This window comes from Pteropus vampyrus, unplaced genomic scaffold, assembly GCF_000151845.1.
Source record: "Pteropus vampyrus isolate Shadow unplaced genomic scaffold, Pvam_2.0 Scaffold65, whole genome shotgun sequence".
NCBI lineage: Eukaryota > Metazoa > Chordata > Mammalia > Chiroptera > Pteropodidae > Pteropus > Pteropus vampyrus.
In genome coordinates, this window is record NW_011888846.1 from 4,444,115 (window position 1) to 4,470,990 (window position 26,876).

At 48.0% G+C, this 26,876-nt stretch overlaps 1 protein-coding gene across 2 annotated transcripts in view; it reads left to right on the plus strand.

Moving 5' to 3' along the window:
• Positions 1-26,876, plus strand: part of ASTN1 (astrotactin 1) — a 297,914-nt gene that overhangs the window by 188,298 nt on the left and 82,740 nt on the right. For both annotated transcript variants that reach the window (XM_011361242.1, XM_011361243.1), the window contains exons 9-11: positions 11,868-11,942; positions 18,454-18,591; positions 19,056-19,206. In XM_011361242.1, coding sequence (XP_011359544.1) covers positions 11,868-11,942; positions 18,454-18,591; positions 19,056-19,206 — 364 coding nt within the window. The remainder of the gene's footprint in view (positions 1-11,867; positions 11,943-18,453; positions 18,592-19,055; positions 19,207-26,876) is intronic.

Sequence of the window (26,876 nt, forward strand, 5' to 3'; positions counted from 1 at the left end):
GAATTAAGTAAAATAATAAATTTAAGGCATTTGGCTCATTGACTACTAGTAAACGTACAATAAATAATGGCTTTAATTTACTGTATCATAAAAATGGACTAACCAAATGCCATGGATCGTTTGCTTGTCATTCTCATCCCGTTAGACCATGATCTGAGACAGGGACCCAGCCTTTTATCAGTGTGTCCCAGAGCTCTCTGCAGTGATCACTGCTTGAGGAATGACTCACCACGTGAATGAAATCCTCGATGTCAGAGGACATGTCTTAATCATTTCTGTGCCCCACGACAGGGTTTAGCAAAGTGTGTTTTACATGGCCATTATTGGTTAATTAATATTTTTCAAGTCAATAAATACACGAATAAGTGAATGGAAGATTGAATTAATAGCAAAACTTGCTAAATACATGTTGAATGGAAACAAATTAGTAAATAGAAAAGGACTTTTAAAGAAAGAGCACGAGATCTATGCTAAATACAAGGCTCTGGTGGATTTTGTGATTCTTCCCTGGTTGATTTACCTCGTCAGTTTCTCCTGACATGAAATTATGGGCCTGGAGGAAGCTGTCTCTTCTCCCGCATGTCTTCTGCCTCTTGTCTCACGTTAGTGCTGTTCGCTTTCCTGACTTCTGGCTGGAATCGCATGCGCGTGTTGGCGGTGAGAACGCGAGAACCCTCGGTTTGCAACCTCCTTGGTATGGGCTGGTCCCACTCAGCAGTGACGAGGTGCCGAGTCTTTTTCTCGTACGGGGATGGATTTGCACAGATCCACGACCAAGCCTGCGCCCTGCTCATCCGTAAGCGGAGATGGGTGTCCAGGGATAGCCGGAGCAGGCTGTGCCTGTGGGCAGGAGTAAGTGAGACTAACAAGCTTTCAGGGGGATTGAACTCAAAACCCCGGCTGCATTAGCCCAGGGTGAAGATCAACCGAGCCTTTCGATTTGGAGTCCAGAGAGAGATGGGGGAAGGAAACTTACATTTAGAAAGTGACAACTGTATTTCAGTCATTGTACGGGAACTGTATTTATTCATTCGTTTAATCTTCTTACGGTCCTGTGAGTAACAGGCAGTTATTATCACCATTTCATAGCAAAAGAAAGAGAGGCTTAGAAAGGTTAATAACTACGTCGTCAGTTTCACACAGCTGGCAAGGGACTCAAATTCAGACCTCGGACTCCAGTGGAAGTCTATCTGACTCCAGAGCCTGTCCACAAAACTCATGCCACTGGGTGATTCTCAGACCAGTGGTGGCCTGCAGGGGGCCCTGCTCTCTGGGGATGTGTTCTGCAGGATTGTCCTCAGAGTCCCCAGTAGCTACCGGGACGTTAAGAGGGTAGGAGGAAGAAAGGAGCAGTGAGTCCTTCCAGCCATCTGACCCCTTCCCCCTGCCCCAAAGGAATTGTCGCAGCTGTGGCAATGTGTGTGAGTTTGTGAGTGTGTGTGTGTGTGTGTGTGTGTGTGTGTGTGAGTGTGTGTGTGTGTGTGTGTGTGAGTGTGTGTGTGTGTGTAGCATGTGCACAGACACATGAATGTATGTGTGTGGGGGGATCTGTGCCCGTGGATGCATTTATGAATGTACGAAAATCTCAACTCTGTATAATACTCTGTTAATGGAAATGTTGATCCAGTGAAATCAAAATGACTGACAGTTTTAAAAAAAACAAATGTATGACTTATATAATTATAATGAAATTCGGGAATCTTAATTCATCGGTAAAGGGGACAGGAAGGAACTCAATATGCTTCATCTCTCATTATTATTCAGAAATTCAAAAAGTGGGTTCTAGTGAATTCTTAGGCTCGATTGTAATTTCTGTTTTTATGGCAATCAGATTTCATAGAATGCCAAACTCATTCATAAAGACTGGCTGGGAGTGTGAGCAAGCGGGCACATACTTGGTGGTTCTCAACTATCGTGTGCTGTGGAATCATCCAGCTAACTTTGTAAAAATACTGATGCGTGGTCCACTGTAGATACGTGGAATGAGAACCACTGTGCCCACATGTGGGGTGAATCTGATGTATCCCAAAGCCTGAGAACCATTCTGCTGAATGTCACTTAGGAGAGACGCGAGGATACGGGAGATTCAGTAGCTATGTCAGTGAGCGACCATTTAAAGAGGAAGGCAGGTAAACAGGTGACCTTAGTGCCACATGGTGTATGCTAGAACTGCACTGTGAAAACACAGGCAAAGCTGCAGGTAATTCTTTGTGCACTGTGGGTAACGTCTGCCGCACCCACCGCTCTGCGCCTAGAGGCGAGGGGCGGGGCGGGCAAGCCAGGCCAAAACGCAGGCAACGTCGCTGCCTGGAGACGCAGCGCCGTCTTTGTACGGTGCCTCCAGAAGCCCGTGGTGGTGAGGGGAGGAGAGCAAGGTGTGGGGGAAAATATGAGTTGTGCGATCCATGGCCGGGCTCCCCCCCGTCCCCTCCCAGCAGCGTGGCCTTGGACAGTGTACTTGACCCTGTTCACCCTCTGTTTACCTTGGCAACCTGGGGATAACTGTGTAGCTGTGTAGCTCTCCAGGTGGTGGTGAAATGATGCATAGATGGCAGCGAGATTATGCTTCCCTGCCACATGGCAAATGTTCATTCAGTACATGGCAGCTACTGTTTCCAGCTTTATCTGATCTCTGATTTTCCGGAATTCTTCCTTTTGCTTTATGTAATCCTTAATCCCAGACTGTCAGGCAAAGTCAAGTCTCTGGGCCAACTTTCCCCATTGGAGGTCAGACGAGGTCTGAGGCTGCCTTCTTCGATGACCCCTGAGTCTACAGAGGCACCTGTCTATTCTTTGTCCCAATAAAGCAGGTGTTAGGGGTCAAAGTACTGATGTCTCCCACATAACTGGGATCCGTGCCCATGTCCCCTCACCTGCCTTATTCTCTGACATGCTTTGTGTTGAGGTAAAGGTTACCTGTGGCTTCTGTATTTGTATATGTATAGGTGTGTACTAGTCAGTATTCTACAGAGAAACAGGACCAAAAGGATGTAGAATATATAGAAAGATTTATTATAAGGTACTGGCTCATGCAATCATGGAGGCTGACAAGTCTCCAGACCTGCAGTTAGCAAGCGGAAGACCCAAGAGAGCCGATGGTGTAGTTTCAGAAGTCCAAAGGCCTGAAACTTGACCGAAAGAACGTAAAACTGAGGAAAATTGATGTATTTCCAGTTTGAAGGCCAGTAGGATCAAGACCCAAGAGGAGTCATGTTTCAGTTCAAATCCAAAGGCAGAAAAACTGATGTCTCAGTTTAAAGGTCATTAGGCAGAAAGAATTCTCTCTCACTCAGGGGAGGGTTCACCTTCTTCTTTTATTCAGGCCTTCAACTGATCGAACGAGGCCCACCTACATTATGAGAGGGCTGTCTGCTTTACTCATTTCACCAATACAAATGTTAATCTTATCCAAAATTCCCTCATAGAAACACCCAGAATAATGTTTGATAAAAATCTGGGCACTCCATGGCCCAGTCAAGTTGACATGTAAAATCAACCTTCACACTGTGTGTATTTGTCTTTATTGCCACTTTTGGGGAGCAAGGTTGTATCCTTGAATCTCAAAATAGGGGTGGAAAGTCAGTGTTTTGTTCTTTATTGTCCTTTTAAAAATCATTTTAGATGCTTCTAAAATTTCTTAAGAAAAATCCTTTCAACATTTAGAACCAGCATTTCAAATAGCACGAGAATAATTATAGCCACCATTTATTCAGAACTCACTACATCCCAGATTATTGCAAGTTATTGGTTGGTGAGCTATCATCCCATTTTATAGATGAGAAAACTGAGCCGTAGAGAGGCAGGAATTGTGTCAGTGTTTCAGGACATGAAATGAGATCACGTGTGTTGAGCGCACACAGGCACGCACACACAAACTACAGGACGCAACTGCAAACAAAGTCGATTAAGAATGAATAATCCAAGATTATCAAAGATCTGAAATCTACTTATACACACGTTGTTCAACAGTGTAAAGTTCGTGTGAAGTACGCTCTCTGTCGTGATTTCCATTCTACAGATGAAGAAGCCGAGGCTCTAGGATGCTCTGATTTGCTTAGCGGGTCATAGTAGCAGCAGGGAGATTGAATCTGTAAAATTTCTCCTCTAGGGTTTCTTCCTTATATCTCAATGTCTGTGGACGTCAGAGGGTGACGTACCATCACCTTCTGAATGGCAGCGTTCTGGACAGGAACCCAAACCGTGCCTGCCTAATTACTGGAAAGAGGGCCAAGCAATGGGCTCAGGGAAAGGTAGGTGGGCAGATGTGGTGGCGAAAGCTTTGAATCCTATTATCTCTGTTGTCTCAATCACACGGCAAGCCGATCCTTAGCTGAGGAAGGATGGGGAAGGCGGTGTTGGAGGTTTGGGGAGAGAGAAGATGATATGAAATAATGATATAGAGACTAGAGAAGTAAATAGATAAGGAAAACAGTCTGATCACTAGGCAGTCCTCAGAGCCCACTCGAGGTCGGTGGTGTGGGATGTAAAATAAGACCGATCGGTCCGGTCGCCAGCTGCATTCGTCTGTGCAACAGGGTCGTTGAGTTGAACCAGCATTTGAGTGTCTCGGACAAGTACGATGCAGCCATGGAGGGGCCAGAGAGTGAGGTTACAGGAAAGGGTGTGATTATATTAATGGATCATAGAATTTAATCCGAGTAAAGGGGAGAGAGTACATGAGGTGGGTGAGGGTCGGTAAAACGGTACTTGGATGAATGGATTCTAAGTCTCGGGAGGGTAGAACATCATGTGGCCTTAGGAGTGAGCTGGGGAAGGTAGGAGGTGATGGTCAGATTTGGGATTCTTGAAGATGGGACCCAAGAGGAGTTGCGGATGGTAGCGACCTAGGCTACGACCATGGGAGTGAGGTGAAGGGCAGAATCGTTTGAGGGAAGAAGTCAAGCACTGAGTAGTTTGAGAATTGAAAGGATCACCTTAGTGGCCACTGAAGCCACCAGAACTGATGGGTAAGTGTTGAAGAGGACAGGAGAATGGGGGTGGACGACGTCGGCATAACCGGAGCAAGGACAGGAAGTGGATAGAATATTCTAATGGCTAAAATGAATGACTTTCAGCCAGGCACAGCATTTATTAGTGATGGAGCCAGGTTTTATAACTAGTCAGTCTGGTTCCAGACAGAACCTGCACTCCTTGATCCTTTGCAAGTTACTGACAAATATGTTATTTTTCTGCATAAGAAGGTTTAAATGAATTTGTTTAGCTATAAGTAGACATTAAATAATGAATTAAACCACATCAATATTTAATTTTTCTTTACATGAAATTTACACATTTAAAGATAACATGAGTTTGTAAAATATACCATGATCATCACGATTTGTTTTTAAAACGTAATGTTAAAAATACATTTTCTATTCACCAAAGGGAATGTTAATTATAACGAATATAATTACATTTGTTGAGTTTGGTCCATGTGGCAGGCACTGTGCTAAGTACACCCATGCTCACTTAATAACTCTTGGTACCATTTCATCCACATTTTATAGATAAAGAGACTGGGGCTGAAAGAAATTAAGGGACTTGCCCGAGGTAGCATAGTGCAGTGGACCGCGTCACTCAGGACGCAAACCCGATCTGTCCAGCCTTTGACCTCATTTGCAATGTAGTCCAGGTCTTTACCGAGTGCTTGCTGGGTGATGATATGATATAAGACAGTGGGGATACAGCAGTGACGATAACAGAGAGATCTTTATATCTGATGACGAGAGAATATTAACTACACACATAATGTGTTCATTACAGTTATTGGTTCTATAAAGGAGAGTTCAGGGTGCTTTATAGAACAAGGGGACGTTATCTAGTCTTGGGGAAGGCCTATCAAGGAAGTAATTTTTAAGCCAGACTTAAAGGAGAGTGTAAGTTACCCAGGTAACGAGAGGGGGAGAAATTCCAGGTAAAGAAACAACGTATGCCAAGGCCCCAAAGTGTCCTGTAGAAACATAGGCATCGTTACCCTTATTATATAACTTCTGATAAAGCCACAGATTTACCAGATAATCTAGGCAGCAGTCGATCTAGTACTTATTCTTTCCAGACTGGTACCGATTGTGAAGACAGTGGCACATAATCATCACCCTCCCTTATCATTAGGGTAAACCGAGTCATGGAATATTTCAACCAAGTGCTCAGCTGGAGAAGTCATTTTTAGCATTTTTCTCTTTACTTTTTCTCCTGTATATCTTACAAACTACCCTTTTCCAGAGGCATTTTTTTAAATAAACCGCTATTCTTTATCTCATTGCGCCCCGTTGCAAACGCATTTACCTAGATAAGAAAAGGAACGTTTGCTCAAAAGCTCCCATGTTACACGTGGACACGTTATCCTCTGTCAGGGCCCTGGCTTGGGGGTAGCTGGAGGGAACTTCAGAAACCATGCTTCTACCAGAAATTTTTGCCTAGTGTGGGCCAGGGACAGGCTTAAAAGGATGTGCTGTCAGTTAACACGGGCAAATTATTTTCATTTGTCAAGTGTTCTCTTTGGCAACAAGTGAAGGGATGTGTAAGTTTAGCAGAAGCTCCTATGAAATACCTTAGTTATCACTGCCTCCAGCCAAGACATTCTCACCCTCTACACCGAATGGTGTACACACGCCCCGCATACATACTCACGTGTAGTCTCTCTCACCCTCTACCCCGCCTGTTGTCTGTCTGTCTGTCTGTCTGTCTGTCTGTCTATCCATCTATCTAACTATCATCTATCTATCATCATCTATCTATCTAGTATCTCTTCCCCCTCCCACACCTCCCATAGTAAGCTCTCCACAGGAAGCCCATCACCAGGCACACTGTCCAAAAGCTTCCAACCTCCATTTCCAGGTGCCACGGTAAGGTGGAGAGCTGCGACTAATCAAAAACATCACTTAAAGGACTTGTCCAGAGCAGAACTTGTCCCTTTCTGCACTGGGAGAGCTAGTCTGAAGGGCTCATCCAGTCAGGGCTGCCATACAGGCTGTCATCACTCCATTGGGTCTGAGTTACCATAGTGGAAGGCATGCCCAAGTAACCAGTCAGGTCAAGTCAAGGCCTAACGCCAAGACTGAAGGAATAAACCCAGTGGCAGCTGGTTTGTCTTGGTGAAGAAGAGCAAGAAAGAGTTGAGGAGGAAGCCGAAGGCTTGGGAATCACCAGTATTTTGGAAAGACTCTGCGTCCACTGTGGGTCTGGCGTGACATGAGAGAGAACAGAAGAGACAAAGAAGGTATCACCAGCTGTCTCCGAGCACACACGATGCGCAAGCGTGGCTCACGGCCTGCCGTGTTTCATTACATTGGGGGTCCCCTGTGTCACAGATTATGTTTCTGCTTAAGGCAAAGGATCCCAACTGGTTCCTGTGCTGTCCTGTGATGCCCCTGAATCTGGGCCATCTGTAGCTGCCCACATGGGAGGACAATCATTAGGGTCTCGATTTGTCAGAATGAAGATATTAACCAACAAGCAACTTTATTCTGACTTCCGATTTGACTAATTTTCCTAAACTAAGAAAACGTGACTGGGTTGCTCAATGCAGAGCAGAGATTATTGGATAATCCAAGTTAAGGTCAAGAGACTGAGGGGTTCTTCCAGTTGTGGGGTTCGACCTCTTGCCCCCCATCTGGCCTGACACAGTCTTTGAGCTCCTCGATGGGCGCTCTTCTCACAAAACTACATTGGGCACAGCCTGCTCGGTGATGCCACCCACTCCTGATGGAAACAGCGCCTTCGCCCTCACAAGCAGAGAGGAGCTCAGGTGACACTCACCCTCCTCCCCTGAACACCACATGGGAGTGGCCGTCTCCTAGGTTGGCCCCAGGTCGCTCGTCTGGCCCAGGATATGTCGAGAAGTTCTTCTGGGATTGTTGCTTCCTAACGAGCAGGGGAGGTGTCACCTCTGAGGCCTCAGCCGGGAAAGCCGTGAGCTGCCACTGCGGGAGACAGCCTGCATCTCCGCCATGCGCAGCAGCCATTTCGGCAGAAGGGAGCCTGCAGAATGAGAAACGGAGCAAAGAGAGGACGATGATAAGGGCCTTGACACCATTTCCAGACATCCCCGAGGCAACTCCCACTGAAGTCCGGATATGTGACTCAACGTCGGGCCTCTCTTTGGGTGAGGCCAGTTCGGTTTTCGTACTTGGACTTGCACACAGAGAGGCCTCTCCTCTTTCAGCGGGTCGCAGGTAGCTCAGCTCCAAAGTGTCTTTGAGCTTCTTAGGTCCAGCCCTTCATTGCTTGCCCCTGCCTTTTCCTAGGTGGCTTCTCCACCGGGGGGCACCAGGCTCCCCCGCCATCGTTCCGTGCATCGCCAGTGCCCAGGACCAGGACACGTGGTCTGCCACTGCCGCTGCCACTTAGCTTATCCCCTGTCATGCCCTTTCTCCTCCCTCGTTCTCTTCCGTCCGTCTGGACATACGGGTATTTCTTCAGAAAGACCGTAGGTTCCTTGGCAGGCAAAAACCCCTTTATTCCAACTCCCGTTGCCAAGTATCACAATTCACACACAACGGGCCCTCCACAAATATTTGCTAAATAGATCCAATAAGGATTCCCATTGCTCCGACTGATCAGTCCTGACTAGTGGAAGAAAATGAGTAAGTTCTCTTTATACCTTTGTTGGAGCAGTTTGCGACTCTGACTTGTTTTGCCACGTCACGATTTGCTCTGCCCTCTCTCTCTGTGTCCACTGTCACCGCTGTATAGTCCTGTGCAGGGCCCACTGAGCGGGTGAGGGGGCTTGGTGGGGGCTTGGTCTTCCCATAGTTATCATTGCCTCCTCTCCAGCCATCGCACACTCATTCATAGACGGAGTTAACGCCTGATATTGCTGTTCTATTTGCACCTTAGGGCAAGACACTTCTTCCTCTGTAGGAATTTGGGAAACTATTTTTTATATTTGAGTCAGGTAACTAATAAATCCACCTTACTTAACAAATGCTTGTATGACACTTACTAAATGCCAGGCACTGTTCCGAACACGTTAACTAGTCCTTCCTCAGAACCACCTTACCAGGTGATACAATTATTACCATCGGCCCTGTGTTACAGATGAGGGAACGGGGACACAAATGATCAAGGCGCCTACTCATGGTCAAAAGGCACTTGGAGGCTCAGCTACGATTTGAAATAGGCAGGCTGGCCCTGGAACCCACATCCTTCCTGCTGCACCCTACTGCTTGTCAATGCGATCGGGGCGGGGTCTACCCCACACACCTGCATCCTTTAAATCTAAGTCGCCTTTCTTAACATCCACGCCCATCCAGAGCGTGAAGTCTCTTTGACCTGACCTAGCAATTTGGCCACACCACATGTGCTTAATATTTCTGGGCTCATTGATTCATTGCCTATGGCTTGAATATAGGTTTATTTATGTTACTCTGTGCAGTTAATTGTTCACGTCGTAATAAACACCAGTCCTAAAATTTGGCTCCACAAAATATATTTTCAAACAACCTAGGAACCATGCCAAGAATTAACTCTAATTACATATCATTGTACCAGTTTTGAGTACTAGAGATGACTCAAAGGCAAAATGTGTATTATTTGAAATTATTAAACTGACAGTAAACAAAATGTGATTCTGCCCAAAAAAGAGATGAAGTCGCATATCTCTCTTCTCTTCTGCTTGCTCTTTCTAGGTGTCTGGGATCACGTGGGGGCAAGTCACGATTTCTAAACTTTATCTTGAATTAAGACGTCTTTTTTAGCTGCCCCAAGTCACCACTCACTGTTCAACAAGAGAGAATCAGAATCAACCCCTACTCTGTGGGTTCAATGAACAGAACCAACAGAAACGCGTGGGGGTGAGGGGAGCTGTTTGCTTGACGCAGAGGGTCTTCCTAGCACACTCTTTGGTACTTTGGAGCCAGTTCTAGTTGTCTCCAGATATTTCTAAATTGAACTCCAAGACTAAAGTGTTTTTGAGTAGGAAGCATAAATAATAAACGCTTTCATTCAAGCCATTCTCTCGTGCAGTCCCCACTCCCACCCCACCCCGCCCTCCTGCCAGCCCCCAGCTCATGTTGTTATTTGGTTAGCTGGTTGGGTTAAATTGGTGGTTCTCAACTTCATCAGATCCAACATCTTATTTTATAACAAAAATGTTTAACTCCTTTTATAATCTTTAATTGAAATTCGTAAACTCTGTACAAAAATTTTCAAAAAATAAATAGAATTACTTCACAGTAATTAAAGAAATAATGAGAAAGTAATGACATAATAACTATTTTAATGTGTAAATACTCTGGTAGCAGAGTTAGTAGACATTTGCACCTAATGCGTGAAGTAATGTGTAAAGTAATATGAGATGCACAACATATGTAGGATCGATGTAGACTGATACAGATGCTGTCATGGTGATTCAAAAGACCAGGAACAGCATTGCGGGCAATAATAGGATTTTCCAAAATTACGAACACATGGTAGAATTTATAAGTAATAATATATAGTCTTCCCTCAATTTATATCATAGTTGCGCACCTAGAAAATTCATCGCATATTAAAATAGTACAAGCTGCTTTGTGCTTATTTGTTAACGGAATTAGCAGCTGGGCGCAGATATTTATAAGCAGGTTTTCACCTAAGCAAATCTGCAAAAAGATGTTCAAAAATTGGCACGGCCTGGGGAAGTATTTGTTGTACAGAGCTGTCATGAGCACTGCTCAGTTCTAGCCTTCCTAGCCCTGCCTTCTAAATGCCAGTAATGTCCTCCAGTCATCACGTGATTCGAGAGCAACTGCCACAGTTGTCCCTAACACCCTCTGTTGGCTGATACCCCCCCATACACACACACACACACACACACACACACTGACGACCACTGGGTGAATGCCCCGTATTAGATTTAGCCCCAAATAATTATGTTGATTTATTCTCCTGACTTTTTGTAGTCCTCACAAGCCAAAAGCATGTCTACAGTGAAATTCTCAATCAGTAGGTTACTGGGGTATCCGCGGAGTATGTTCAGTGAGAGCGAGGGCTGGGTTCCTCCTCTGTGCCCAGCCTCCGACGCCCAGCACAAGTTCTGGCTTTACTGAGTCTTGCTTGAAGGAGTAAATAATTTGGGAACTGGGCATCTGGATTAGGGAACAGATATATACTATTTGAAAGAAATAGTTTCACTGGTTTCTAATACATGTGATAACACCAAGATGCTCTCTAGAGAGACTTGTAGTTAAGGATTATTTTTAAAATACCATTTCAGTCATGTCTGCTTGAACAATGAGTGACATTAAAATGTTTAAAAACATCTGGAACCAGACAAAGACCCAGAATCTTCATGTCATTCTGAGTAAGGAACGGGAACACGCTGAGGACCATGTGTGAGCAATGGCCTTGGCTTAAAATTTTTGCTTAATTTTCACAGTGCTCCGTGAGGCAACTCTTAAGAACCCTATTTTCACAAGTGATGAAATTACGCTCAACAGTACAAATAATCTGCCCAGAGTTGGGCAGTTGGTTCAACAAGGTTTGAGCCCAAAACATCTGATTCCAGAAGCTTCATCTTTCCCAAGAAATCATGCCGTCCCTCCCTCTTAAGTGAGGGAGTTACTGTTTCATCTACATCTGAAGGGCTATGAATTATGGCGATGTGAGGTCCGCCTTAATATACTTTTACTCTATATGTAGTTCCAATTATTATGTCTATGAAATTCCACTTTCCTGGTGGTTCAGTGATTTTTACATTCATCCTGTTCTTGGTTAGGTTCCAGCATTCAAGGCCCTGAGTAAACTCACATTTGCGAGATTCTCGAGGACAGGACCTAGGTCCTCGTTGTCTTTGGGTCTCCAGAACCAAGCACAGTGCCTGGCTCAAAGCGGATGTTCAGGGAGTGTCGGTTGAGTTGCTTTTAATTGAATGATGTTTCTCCTTTTAGGCCTTGGCCTTACACGATATTTCAGCGAGGTTTTGACCTGGTTTTGGGAGAACAGCCTTCTGATAAAATATTCAGGTAAGTGGTTGTCTGGGGGCTCGCTTATGTGTGTCTGCAAGCCCCATGTCCCAAGTGCCAGTGAACTTCCTTTCCTAGTGATAAGGTCAAAGGGCAAATACTTTGCTCACCTAGTAACAAAAGCACTTGCCCTCCGGTCACCCAGTGGTAGTATGGAGGACTTTGGGATCACACAGATTCCATTTGGGTCCTGGCTTCCTTCCTTGTCTGCTCTGTGAACCCCAGTGACGGACGAACCTCTTGGAGCCTCCAGGTTCCACATGTGTTAAATGGGGCTACATTCCATGCCCAGCTCTGTCGCCATGAGGAATGTATGAGATAATGTAGGAAGAGCCTCTGGCACAGACGTTGGCATGGAGCAGGCAATTAATGTCACTTTCTGCCTCTCCATTGTGCATCTAATTCGTACCTTCTTAAGTTGTTCAAAAGGATCCTCTCCCGCCCCTGCCTCCCCCTTTTCTCGGCTCTACTTCGTTATTAGTATTAGTTTTTTAAGCTACCGCTCTCCTGATCAAATTGGATGTTTCTAGTCCCTCCCAAATTTCTACCTACAAACCTGGGAATAGCCCATATTAGAAAAATCAGCAAGCAGAGGAAGGATTTGGGGCCCAGCCATGAACTGCTGGATTTTCATAAAGTTTATGAAAATAAACTGGAACACACGTTTATTTCCAAACTAAGATCTTATCATCCACTTATTTTGTCAAACTGTCCTTCACTTAACCTGCGTGAGCTGAGTTCCTACTAAGTGCCAGAGACTGTGCTTGGCCTGGCAGCGTGGACATGACGCGAGGGCGCCCTCTGGTGGGGGACGGAAATCGTCCTGCGGGAGTATCCGATCGCAAAGAAGGCTCTGCGTTACTGCGTATTATATATAACAGGAGGAATGGTGAGCAGTGTGGGGCACATGGAAAACTCGTACACCAAGGCTCAGAATAATTTCATTTGTAAGAGTCAAAACCTGGAAACAACACAAATGGCCATCAAGAGGTGAACTGTAGTGCATCTGAGCAATAAAAAGAAATAAACTACTGATACACACACACACACACACACACACACACACACAGAAAAGAAAGAAAACATGCTTTGTTTTCACTGCACTCATAGTGTGCCGAGTCTCACCAATCCACGCTGCCTTTCCAAACCCCTTTCGCAGACCCTCCTGCCAGCCAGTCCTGGTCTCCGTGTCAATTTTGCTTCTGCATTGGCTCCTGGACCTGGCTTCTCTGCCCCTCCCTGCTTGCGGGGGATGGACTGGGCTTGGCCACTGCAGTGTTCTCCACAGGCATGCTCTCAGCAAGGGTGCAGGTCCACAGAACCGCTTCCTCGCGGGGCCTTCCCTTGACCTCTCCCTCCTGATCGTCTCTCCCCGGAGCCGGCCGAGTCACGTTGATGGCATTGGCCGCAGGCTGCTTTTGAGGATTTGTGCTACAAGAGATGTCAGCTATCTTCCTTACACTGTGACTTGGGCATTTAAACTTTCCAGCAATGCTTTATCATTCGGTTGGCTTTTTTTCTCCTTTTTTTTTTTTTTTTTTTACTGCTGGTCTGCCGGGACTTTCGAAGGCAGGTGGAGAGTCCAGCAGAGTTAAGCTGGTGAACGTGGAGAAGTTGCATCTCCCCTAAAAGTCAGAAACCAACACTTTGAAAAACAAGGGCTTTTATGAAATTTCTATTAGAGCAGAGCGTGCACAAAAACCGCATCTCCGTCCCCAGAAGCGCCATTTACTCTTTTCAAGTTTGCTACCTGCCAACTGGATGTGACACCCACGCACTACAGAGAAGATCAGTTGTGTGTTGTGACCAATGCAGTCGACTGTCTCTGGGGCCCATGTGTTAACCGATTAGTGAGTGATCATTTTGGTCCCTAACATGACAATAAGTAATATTTCAGGTGAGAGTAATGGGTCATGATCTCCTGATTTCAGGTATTAAGAACTTTAATCAAAACCTCTCTGAGATCGGAGCAAACCAACTGCCAATGGCCACTCTGGAAAATACTATGACCTGGTCAGTGACTGTGATTTCTTAGAGAAGCCGATGACCATTTACTTGCTACTCTGCTCACCAGCGATTAAGTGTCTCAATGAATTCCAAGCCACTGAACAATTCCCTGGACTATGGAATCAAATTTAAATTTTGACATTCGCATCTTTCCGCGATTGAATGCCAATGTGCAACTGCCTTTTAATAAGCTGTTCTTCTCCTGGAGAACCCTCCACTCTTCATCAAATCTATCTTCTAACTCACCCACTGCCCCCCAAACTTGAATATTTTTCATTTTGCACATTTGCCCATACTCTTTCCTCTAGCAGGAATGCATAGTCACTTTCTGATATAAACACTACCCATTTTCGTGGTTGAGACCAAGTCTCAGCTAAACTCAAGGTCTATTGAGCACCTGCTATTACAAGGCACTGTCTTAAATGCTGAAGATGCGACCAAACACATATGACTGACACAGTCCCCGACTCCAGGGAATTTGCGGTCTCATCCAAGAATTGTTCTCCAACCTGGCCCTCCGTGAGAAGCCCTCGTGTGCTTCAGAAATGACCAGTGATCTTACCCAGCAACAGCCAATTCATTCGAAAGTTCTGGGAGGTGGCGCCAGGGCATAAGTGTGTTTTAAAAGCACCGTAGTCATTCTAACCTGCACCCAGGAGCGAGAAACACTGTTCCACAGTGAGTGTCTCTAGTCCACGATGACTTTTCCTCTTTTAAATTCTATAACATGCTGACCGTAATATTTATTTGTCCATTATTTTATTTCACATTTATTTTCAATGTTCCTACTTTTTCCCAGTGACGTGCTTCTCTTCTTGAGGGAAGGAGTACTGCCCCCTATGACTTTAACTAGTTGATGTCTAACATAAAGTTCTAAACACAGTAGGGCGTCAGCAAACATCTGGAGATGATCATTGTAGGTGTCTCCTAAGGACTTGAAACCATGTTATGAAAAGGCCTGATATTCAGCCTAGCCTTGGTAATCTGTAATCCCAAAGAACCTGGGAAGGGTCCAAGCTAGACTAAGAGGGTGTCAGGGGAGAAGACTGAGCCTTCCCACCAAACTCAGTGCCATCATGGCTCAGATCACTCCACTCCACTTGACCCCCTGGTGGCAGGAAATACTGCAGACCAAACTGGTCTCTCAGAGCCCTGCCTCTCAAGTGTGTTCCTGGGGAACAGTAGCTCCTCGAATGACCTGCTCTGGGAAGGAGTGGAGATGCCAGGCCAAAAACTGTCCGTCCATTTCCCTATATCCCATTTCATGCCCAGCCGGAGCACAGGCTTATTCTGTCCACTGCTTTCTGGCAAACAGGTGCCTCTGAACAGAAGTTTCCAGTTCTAGTTTAACAGGGCCGTGTATGGGACTCAGCCTGCAGCTGAGCCATCAACTCTGATGGTCACTCCCAGCTGTCACAAGAGGAGGCCTGACTTAGGAAAGCATTCCAGATGCTCACCCAACTCCTCTTTGGTGCCTTTTTAAAGCTGTTCCTGCCAAATTTGCATGAATGAGGGACAGATGAGATTTCAGGACACAGCTTTGCTCTGACAGTTTGTTCTATATTTGGTTTTTGGAGTTAGTAGATTTTGCAGATAAAAGAAAACTTTAGAATTTCGTAGGCACGAGCCAGCATGGGCTGGGAAGCTGCTGTGAGACACACATGGGAATGAGACCGACCCCCACAGTTCCCATTTATGGAGAGGTGACCTTAGAGAGGTCGCTGAACTTCTTAAACTATTAGTTAATAAATGCGTAAAATGGGGCCAAATGACCAACCTCAGAGGGCTGTTGTGGAGATCAATAAGGCAGCCCTACAGAACACGTGCCCCTCTGAGAGTTCTCAGTGAAGGTGAGTCTCACCCACACCTGACCTGGCTTTCCTGGCACAGTTTCACTTCTGCCCCACTGGAGACAGCAGAGCACACTGGTTTTGTGGTTGTCGTTGCTAACTTGGTACAGTGTCATGTCTCAGAAGCTGCTGTGCACAGTATTAAACCCGGACCCGTCTTGACCCTTAAATCCATTTAACCCGATTCCTTCTCTAAAGGGAGGACAATCTTCACCACCACTTCGGCCTTTCAATCTGAAATTTGAGATTATATCCCCCAGTAGCCTGTGTCAACTCGAGAACGATCTCCTTATTGACTTGTCAATAAATATTTATGGAGGGACCTCCTTGGGCCAGAAATTGCACCAGGCGGTGGTAGGGATCTAAAGGTGAAAAGCCACTGTCCTCTGCCACCCAAGAGAACACGTTCTTCTGAGTAGCAGTGGCTACACGAGAAAACAGGCACAATTCACCATCTCGGGGACAGCCAGGGACCGTGTGAAGGTCCCGGAGGGCTTTCCAGAAGGGGCGGGACCTTAACTGAGTCTCAAAATGAGCAGGCCTCCAGCAAAGAAGACAGGAAAGGCAATTCAGAAAGAAGGAATACTAGGAGGAAAGGCAAAGAGTGAGAAAAGGAGGGGACTCTAGGAACTAGCGTCAGATGGCACTCGCAGGAGCACAAATGTGACATCTTTGGAGGTGTGAACTTTGTTCCGTGGGCCTGGGGTGCCACAAACAGTTTCACTTGCGGAAAGATGGCTCTTGAACTATCACCACGTGCTGAGGAGGAGGGGGACAGAGACGGAGAGACGCGGGTCTCTCTTCCAGAACAGTTCGCCATCGGAAATGCGCTAGAGCTGTCAGTCACTTCCCGAAACCTGTTACATAAACGAGAAGCTACAGGTCACAGAGCCGTCGCTGTGCATCGGTGCAAAACTTCTCACTTTCGAACCGAAAGAGAAGACGAAACAAGAATTCTCTCAGTCCAAATAAACTCTCTCCTCCTGGTACCACGCAAACTTGTGCACGTGCTCTCGGAAACGATGTATGATGTACAATGTTCCTGGTGCCCCTGCCCCAGCCTGCTTATTACAGTGCTGCTGTCTAAGCATCCCTCACAAAGGCAAAGTGAGTGTAAAAACTTGCCTGTCGTTGCCTCCGACCCACATTTATCCTTAGTCCCACATTTCAGGCACCTTGGGACAGTCGCTTGCCCCGAATGTCGACGTGTGTGTGTGTGTGTGTGAAGGGGTTGTCTTGCGTTCAGTTTTGCCAGCTGCTTCACAGGAGAGTGAAGTGGTAGGCCTCCTCTTCTGTCCCCGTCGCAATGGCTTCCCTCACCTGGTGCAGACCCCTCCCTGCCCAGACCTAGCCCAGCTCCCCTGTGGGTGGGAGGAGTTGAGCGCCTTCTTCGGAGCTGCTTGATGCGGGTGTTTTTTCCCAGAAGGTCAGAGAAGTAGAGAATGAAGAGTAAGGGCAGCAGTGGGGACAGAGCCCCCCACATCCTGGCACCTCCCCCTTGCTCACTGGTTTCGCCCTTCCCCAGGCACCTGTTTCCCCTCCTTTCAGCCGCTCTTGTGACTAGGGCTGTCATCCAGTGAGCAGAAGCAATCGCATGGCTGCCTGTCACCCATGAGCTTTGGTCAGCGTATCCTCTACGGCCAGCATTCTAGAGAGGGCTGCATTTCTCATAAAAGATCGCATGTCACCTGACATCTCAGGCAGCCTGGGGAGTGGCGAGGGGAGCGTGTGGGTCAGGGGAGAGAAAAGAGCTGGTCCTCTGTGACCAGCATGCTAATGGCGCCTGTGCTGGGTGCTGCTTAATTGCGCGCGTCCTTCCATTGTTCCTCCCTTTGCCTGAAGTTGGAAGGGGACACCAGACTGCCACAGCCTTGTGATATCCCGCCCACACTGGCTTTCATCCCATAGACTATTTCTGACTGTGAACACAGAGCATTCGAATGCCTTTGAAATAAAGTGAATGAATAAACAATCTCTCACGGTTTTCTTACCCTGACCCTTGAAATGCTGATTGATTGTCTTATTCCTTTTAGCTCTCGTTACAAAAATTAAGAAAAAAATATCCTCTGTCTCCCCAGGGTTAAAGCCGTCAGCCAGGGGAGGTGGGGAGGAGCGCGGAGAATGAGTCCGCGTCTGTCTTGTTCTTCCCCCTCGTCTCCTCCTCAGAGGCTTCTGGCTTCCAACATGTCTGTTCCCATCACACAGAAGCCAGAAGAGGGGAGCTTTTCTCCTTCCCTTCCTCGGGGAGGTTCTTCCAGGCACAGAGAGAAAGCATCGTTACCACTGTGGGTGTGCAAACCGAGACGTGGCATGGTGGGTGGCTGGCACATCTCGCCAATTAAAATGCTGCCCGTTACACCTGACTTGGGGTAGGGAAAGCCCAGCCTCCAATCTGAAGGAAACTGGAACTCGATTTTGAATGGCTCGATAAAAACCACTTCTACGAGCTGGTGAGTGGCTGAGTGAGCAGGGCTGGGCCTCTCTGCCTTCCTCACTCAGTCATCTCGTCTGTAAAGGGGCAACCAGCTGTCCTTTCTGCATGGGACTCTTGAGGGAAGAGAAGGCAGCGGCTGGCAGTGGGTGCCGGGTCCTCCGGTGGGGTGCTCATCCCCCCCCACCCCGCCCTAACCACCTGGGGTTGGGTGTCCCTGCAGATTCACCTACACCCTAGGGGAGGGCATGTGGCTGCCCCTCAGCAAGAGCTTCGTGATCCCACCAGCTGAACTGGCCATCAACCCATCAGCCAAGTGTAAGACAGACATGACAGTGATGGAGGACGCCGTGGAGGTCAGGTGAGTCCCGCCTCGGGGTGCTCAGGTGCATACTTGTCTCGAGAGGCTAAGTGAGAAGGTGCTGGAAAAGGAACCCTGACAAGCCAAAGGGAGAAGTTGGCAGGCTGCCTTCCGGTGCCAGGACCTACTCTATCCGGGTCAACATGGCACTGGGAGAGGGCAAACCACTAGAATTCGTAAGCACTTCCCACATGGCCTAAGGGTGGACAGGCAACAAAATGTTGATTTCCTAGCCCGAGTTTAGAGCTCCTTCTTAGACCAGGCGTTACAGCCTAGGCTCAGTTCCCAGATGTGGAGCGTGTCTATGATTTGTCTGTTCAAGACTCAGAGTTGGGATGATCTTGAATTTTTGTAAGAGGGAGAGAGAGACGTGTCCTGGTTGGCCAGATAGGAACGAGGAATGCGATGCCACTCGTTGCACCCAAAGTCACCTTGACCCCTCCCGCCCCCCGGTCTCCCCACAGAGAAGAGCTGATGACCTCATCGTCCTTCGACAGCCTGGAGGTCCTCTTGGATTCCTTCGGGCCAGTGCGTGACTGCAGCAGAGACAACGGAGGCTGCAGCAAGAACTTCCGCTGCATCTCAGACCGCAAGCTGGACTCCACCGGCTGCGTGGTATGTCTGTCCCGTCGAGCTTGTAACCGCGTAGGGGAGTCGGACGGGATGAGACCCGGTACAGATACCGATATAGCGATGAACGTGCACTGTGACCAAAAGAGAGAGTCGAGAATGGTCCTCCCTAGCGGTAACCACCGTCTCGTCCGAATTACGAATTTGCTCTTGACAGAGATGAGAAGCTAATCGCCAGTCAATTAATCGAGAAGTATTTAAGGAGCACCTACTAGGTGACCTGTAACTACCCAAGGGAAATTTCGTGAATCGTGGAGCTCGATTTCTTCTTTCCAGTCTTGCAGTCTAGTTGGCGAAGGATACCCCCACACAGTTTAAGAATTAATTAACTGCTTAATAGAATTGATATTGACTCTACTGCAGAAAATAGACTGTATTTACTCTAATAGGAAATGCTAGGGAAAAAAAAAACAAAACCTACGTTTGTCCAGAGTCAAATTACGTTAACTATAATAGGACATTTTAGGAGAAACCTACCTAAGATCGTGATGAAAAATGGTAGAGAAAAAAATAAAACTATGTCCTCTTCGAGACCATGGCAGTGAATTCCTACTTCACCAAAGGTGGTTTTCTGTTATATGGCTGTTGGCTAGGTGTCAAGTGTGTGAGCTGTGAACTAGGAAGATTGCTTGGGCTAGAGCGAACTAAGATACCTGCCATGCCACAGGTATGAAGACTGACTGAACCACTTAGGTAACTGGAGGCAGGAGAAGATGAAGCCATCATCGGCTGGTATCTATATTTTGGTCATTTCCGTGCCTATCAACACTAGTGTCTGTTTCCAGCCTCTTCTTCTTGTTAAGGGCAGAGTAATGCAATCCTCACAGACGGGAGAGGGAATGAGGCAGAAAAGGAAGGCAGGGAAGCCATGCATAAAGTGTGCATACGGGAGGGGAGAGACGGCGCATCGAGGCACGGAATTCAGCAGTGTTTCGCGGGCAGGGCCAGGAGCTCCCAGCTCTGGTGCCTCATCTTGCTTCCCAGGTCTGACAGCTGTGCTCTTCCCTGGGGACCCAGAGCAGAAGCGAGCCGTGAGGACTCCGCCCCATCTTCCCCACCTCTGAGCACCTGCTCTGTTCAGGGAGCTGCTCTGCATCAAAGATGCATCTGTCCCTGGGCTCCGGGGCGGCGCTCCCTCAGCCCTCGAGCCTCCCAGACTTTCATCGATCAGGCTACAGTTGACAGGAGCCTGATTCATCTGAGAAGGGAGAGAAAAATGAAGAAAAGACAAGGGAGAGAAAGAGCGCAAAGGGGCCAGTAGGCGGAGTATCTTCCAGAGGAGGGGGAAGCTGACAGAAAAGACAGTCAGGAAAGCACAGAGACGAGTGCAGTGTAGGCCAAGTCCTCCCAAGGCAGCCAGGAGCTAGGATGCTGCCTCCCTCCCTCTGGCTGGTCCACTTTCGGATGTCTTAAGCCGCGAGCTTCCCATCTGGCTCCCTCAGGGGACAATTTCACTGTCTGATGGAGCTCCCAGCTGAGACCCTTTTTAATTTTTTTACTCTTCGGCCTGCATTTCTTCAGCCAGATTTCAACCTACCATTTTACATTTCTCTCTCGAATCCCTAAGTGCTGAAATGCTGTTTGTGCACACGTGTGAACATCCTTCTCACCACTCCTCCCCCCAATAAGAGTTTGAGCGTGTTCACACATTCACACGCATGCACATGGATATACTATACTCCCGTCTCTTCCCACTGCTCTCCCCCTCTCCTGAGCCCCTGAGGACTGGCCTGTCAGAAGCCTTCTGCTGGTGATCCTAGCCCCTCTTACTTAGCAGGTAGCTGTGCCGATGTAGTTTCGTGCTTTTAACACTGTGATCTGTGAGACAGATCTAGCGGGAATAGTTCCGATGAACACGCGTTTGCAATAAGAATCGGAGCCACTGCAGAAAGTCACCCAGTTATACCAGTGCTTGGTATTCGCATAATACTCTGAAGTCACTGGTGCACGTGGCTCTTGCGGAGAGGAAGGGGCCAGGCTGACTGGCAGGTCATTCAGTTGGCTGTGTTTTCATTGGCTCTGAACCACGTGATCCCTGACATGGGAGGACTGATGGGCCACGTCGTGACTCTTGTAGCCCTGCTGAGGGGTAGATCAGGGACTTTATCTTGAACCAACCCGACTCCCTGGGCATCAGTACTATCCCAAAGCCCCGGTGTGTAGCAGAGCCCACCGTGTCGTCTGGAGATGGACCAGGGGCAAAGGCATGGGCTGCACTAAACTGCCTTTCTCTTCTCACAAAAACCCTGACATCTGGTTGCCCGGGTGCTGAACTGAAAAGCCTCTTGGGAGAGGCATGTTTTCACGAAAGGAGACAGAGGTGAGGAACTCAGAACACATTGGCCCTTAGGAAACCTGGGGAAGGGGCGGAGATGTGGGAAGAGACAGGGCGGACCTCTCATTCTCCCGCCAACCGCAAGGCAGATGCGAGGGCCTGGTCCACGTGGGCCGCTCGACCTCCGTTCTTTCTAGGAAGGCATAGCATGTTTCCCAGTCACGCTCGGGCTCCCGCAGGGCCAATTATTACCCGGTTAATTGCCCTATTGTGTATATATTCTCTGCGGGCAGGAAACAAATACCCGTGAAAGGCAGAGACCTGGACAAGCCGCAGCCACTCTGTTCCAAACCAGACTGCTCACCAAAAGCGGAGATTGAGGGGCCTTTGGGAGGGATGCCTGAGCAGAGGTCAGCCACCGCCGGTGACCGGGTCTCACTTCTGCCCATTGCCCTTACTGTGCCAAGGCGGGGGCCGTTGTCCCTACCTGGAGGACACAGGAGCAATGGTTCTCTGCGCTGTGGAGCCCCGCAGGGTCCTGCAGAGTTGCCGTGTCAATGTCCCGTTGCCGCCGTGACACGCTACTGCAGGATTCGTGGCTTAAAACGGCACTCGTTGATTATCTTACAGGTCTGTAGGTGAGAACCCGATATGGGTCTCGCGGGGCTAAAATCAAGGTGTGGCAGGGCTGCCTTCCTTTCTGGAGACCGAGAGAGAGCCCACGGCCTTGCCGCTTGCAGCTTCTAGAGGCCGCCCACCCTCGTGCGACTCGTAGTCCCGTCTTTCCTCTCCGTAGCTGGCTGCATTGCGTTTTTCTGTCCGTTCTCTCTTCTTTGCTTCCCCTTTGCACTTTTAAGGACTCTTATGGATTACGTCAGACTCACCTGTGTAATCCAGGATACCCTTCCCATGTCAAGATCCTCAACTCGATCGGCAAAGCCCCTTTGGTCACGTGTGAGGTGACATGCTCACGGGCTCCGAGGATAACGTGGCAGACGCCCCGGGGGCCATCAGTGGGAGATAGCCGTGGGGATCGGAGCAGACTCGGGGGGCAGGACTCTAGTCTGGACACCCCCAGCTTAAACCAGGGCACCCTTATTCTCATCAAGCCCACCGACTGAGGTTTAATATAAAACTTCGAAAGTTTGGAAACAATTTCCGATGCTAAAACAAAAATAATGGCAAGCGCACACTCTTCTGCCCCTTTCCCATCTTCACACTCATCCTGAAAGTGACCCCGAAATGCCTTTGCTTCGCGACATGTCTGCGTGCGCTCCGGTGAGCGGACTGTGTGTGGCCTTGGAAGGTGAGAGGTCGACTGTCCAGCTTCCTCCTGCTGAACACGCGACCTCCTCGGCCAGAGCGTTATGCTGTAATGAGCTTTGAGTTGCCCAGTGACCCTGCCGCCCTTCTGTCCACGTGCCATCCTCCATGGTTTCCCACCAAATGCGTCATTTGTCCTCCACTGGAGCACAGATGAGCGGAGACCATTACCGATGACCCGATCTCTTTCTCTCTCTAGTACAGAACGGTGTGCCTTAGAGGCTTTCCGAGATGAGGGGCCAGGAGCTGAAATATAAATTTAATTCCATCAAACTTCTCCCCTTGGGAGAAGTCCCACATGGCTTAGGCGTCCATGTCAGAGCCCCTGAAAAATTCAGGAAATCATTATTTGTGAAAGGAATAAAACTATCCTGTAGTAAAAGAGAATTAGGGTTGCGTGTTTTATGAATCGCCCAGGTAAGTTGAGGCAGGCTCAGATGCAGGAAGTTGTTCATCTCCTCCCCAGGGCCCCGAACATGCTCACGTGTCCATTGCTCATACTCATCTGCTCTCAGAGCATCCACCTCGTAATCTGGAACTGAGGGGTGTGTGTCTTGGGCTTGGTGACACTTGACTAGACGCCTAAGTAATTAATCAACCAAAAATCGTTGGTAGAAAAAGAAGAGAAAGACGGTGAAGAAAAGGAGTCGAATGGGGAAAATCATTTTAATCTCATTAGCAAATTATGCCTTAGACCAGTAATAAGTCAAGAGCCATGAGCATCTCATGAAAGATGATTAACCTTGTGTATTTTAGGGGTCACTGAAACTTGAGCTCATTTATTAGACCTTCTTGTTGGGGGAGGGTTGTCACCACAGCGCCTGGAATTTTCCTTTTATACCTGTGGTTTATAAAGGCTCTGGGACTGCTAATGTAACCTATGCAAAGAGAGGTTAATGTGTGACCTTGGGGCTCAATCCTGAGCAAACAGTTCTCTTTTAAGGAACAAATAGACGGGCTGTCCACACTCCAGGGGAAGAGAATGGCCAGCATCTGCAGACAGAAAATACGAGCTCCTCCTGGAGGCAGCATCTCTGTCCTGATGACTGGGCTCTGGCTGCAGATACTTCGAGGAAGAAGGCACAGTTGGAGCCTACAGGTTCTTTGTACTTAGGTTTAGATTTTTTGAGGAGCCCAGAATGTGAATACAAGAGCACGAGGAACATTTAGGCAAAAAAATGTTTGTACCAAGGGAAACTTGATTGATTAGACTTTTGGGGGAATGGTTGGTTGCTCTGGTTCAACAAGGGTTAAGGAGAAGACTCTATTTTTGGTTTCAGCTTTTTATTTTTTCTGGAGAGGTTTCAAAAATGTTTTACTCTGAACTGCAGCCCAAGTAAGTTACGGTAAAGATAATTGCATCTTTTTCAGTGATTGAGGATCTTGTCTTGCCTTCAAGGTCACTACTCTGGACAATTTGCAGGGTTTTGTCCTATAAATATATGCACTCATAATTTGCGTGTGTATGTATAAAAGAGGGGGGAGAGAGAGAGAGAGAGAGAGAGAGAGAGAGAGAGAGAGAGAGAGAGAGAGAATGAGAATGAGAATGAGAATGTTAGAATGAAGCTACAGATCCATAATAGAGTTCAGAATATTCTCTAGGAACTCCTTAAAACAATCAGACAGACAAACAACAAATCTACAGGGCTGCTTTGCTTTGTTGACACATTGACTTTATTTCTCTAGGAATTCCAGTGAACCCAGGTTTTCTCACCCTTGAGAAGCAGCACGGCAGAGTAGAAGAGACACATGTGAGCTTTGGGGTCCAACAGATCTAGGCCAAAAATCTGACTTTTGCCATTTTCCACCTCTGTAAAATTTACTCTTCTGTAAAATGACAGAAAAAGTCTGCCTTTGTTGTTGGGATTAAAGATAATAATAGGTTGGAATGCAATGGGCTGTACAGGACAGTGAAGATTGTCCTGTACGTAGAATTGCTTAATTCCTGATAGCTGTTATTACTTTTAGCTTTGCTTATGAGAAAAGAAAAATTCAAGGCCCCTAACTCAGTCTTCTCTCCAAATCTGTGAGTATAAATATCAGGTGGGCCACTTTGGCACATCGATATCATCTAGGCATCAGAGCCAGGCAAGATGCGGTTATGATGGATTTTAGGATTCAGGAACAAAGCCTGCTCCAGTTTCCTTTGGTGAGGTCTTTGTCAAAAATCATTCTTAATCTGGCATTCTCGGGGGTGGGGGTGGGGGGGAGCGGGTGGCGGGAAGCAGGTGGTTGAAAAGATGGGGACTCCTGGCTGGTGACTGAGGTGGCTGGCTGGTACAGGGCTTGAAACTACGCGAGGTGGGAATAACAGGAGGGCTCGCTTTGTCTCCACTGTGATGTTTTGCAAGCTTTACAGAAGGAAAAAGAAAGCGTGAACTCGCAGTAACCAGTGCAGGCCATTTAATGCCAACCAAACTTCTGTGTTTCGATACCTACATCCATGCCCGGGCAGCCTCACGGTGGTAAAGCCAGCTCCCTTCTGGTGGCACATCTGGCCTAACAGCCGGGTGGCCAAGGCAGGGGATGGGTGAGGGGCTGATAAAATGTGGGGTGCAATCCTCAGCTGCCTCATTTGCTTGTTTACCATCATCTGGAACATCTGGATTTGCACAGCACGAGGAAGCCCTTTGAAACTTCTCTAAAATGCTGTCACCTTCCAGCACTCCAGCTGGCTTTGTGGGGAGAAAGGGGGACAGATCAGGCTGGGAGCCTGGCAGGCCCACAGGGGGGCCATTTGTTTGGGAAATTGCAGAATCAGTGTCAGCAAACAGTGCACCTCCTGCCGCGATCTTCAGCTGGGAAGCGGGGAGAGGGGCGAGGGGGGTTTTCGGAGGCACACCTGCAGCAGCCCTGGCTACTCGGCCAAGGTCTTTGGCAGCCCAGAGAAAGAGGCAGCCAGGCGGCAGGACAGGGGGCAGGTGCTTAACACTGTTCCATTGAGTTCTGAAAGTTGTTTTTGGTCTGGTTGTGGTTTTGGACAAGTGTGTCAGCTAGCTGACAGTATGCGTATAGCATAGTCACGAAAAGCGGGTTAGATCTAGGCAGACTCCAGCTTTGCCTCATACTCACTGCTTGACCCTGGGCAAATGATTTGCCCCCTTCCGGCCCGCTGGAAAGAACTGGGTGTAATTCAAGTGTGCAGGATCTGTCACACAGACGGAAGAAGCTGGATGGCAAAAAATAGTCATTGGCTTTTAGATGGAGGCCAGTGCAGTGACAGGTTCATGCGTTGATTGGCACCGTTAGCGGCTCCCACATCTATTGCATGAGGAGAACCTAGGATGCTGTGAGATGAAGTACCTTAAGGCACGTAGCACGGCGCCCGGCCCCTAGTGAGTGTTTGGTCACTGTTGTGTGAGAGACTGATCTCGGCGTGAGCTAATGAGAGGGCAGCTCAGTCACGGACACCATAGCCAGACTGCCGGGGTGTGGTCCTGCCGTGGTCAGCGCTTGACTGGAAAAGTGAAGCTCTCTGTGCTGTGGTTTCTTCACATGTAAAACGGGGATGATCACACTGCTTACCTCAAGGGGGTGTCGTGAGGGTAAAATGAGTACCGATGAATGAGGCAGACCCCGCCAGGTGGACGCGGGGTGCCTCGTGAGTGCTCCCCTGCTCACCAAGCTCCTTCGCTTTCCCCAGATCCCAGCCGACATGTCTTCCTGGATATTCTTGTTGCTGTCATTCTCGGGGAGTTTGTGGAAGACATGGCAGGGCAGAAAAGCTGGTTGTTTCACACCGGCAGTGTCCAGGGCACCGGGATGTAGCCCCAACCCAAGAGTAGCACCCGTGGGTGCTCGTGATGTGCATCTTCCGCAAGGCATCCTTGAGGTGGGAAGGTCACGACTATGGCCACTCCCGCTAGCAAAGTAGCCAGACCTTTTAACGAGGTCACAGAGAAAGTTCATTTTCTCCTTCCAGCTGGAACCCCTGGCTCATCCCTTCCCTCCAACACTGGCGTCTGGTACCAATTTTGACAAAGTGCTTTGGACATTAAAAACAAAGTCCTATTAATACGAAGTTCACACAGCAGCAGCCCCTTCCCCTAGCCCGGAG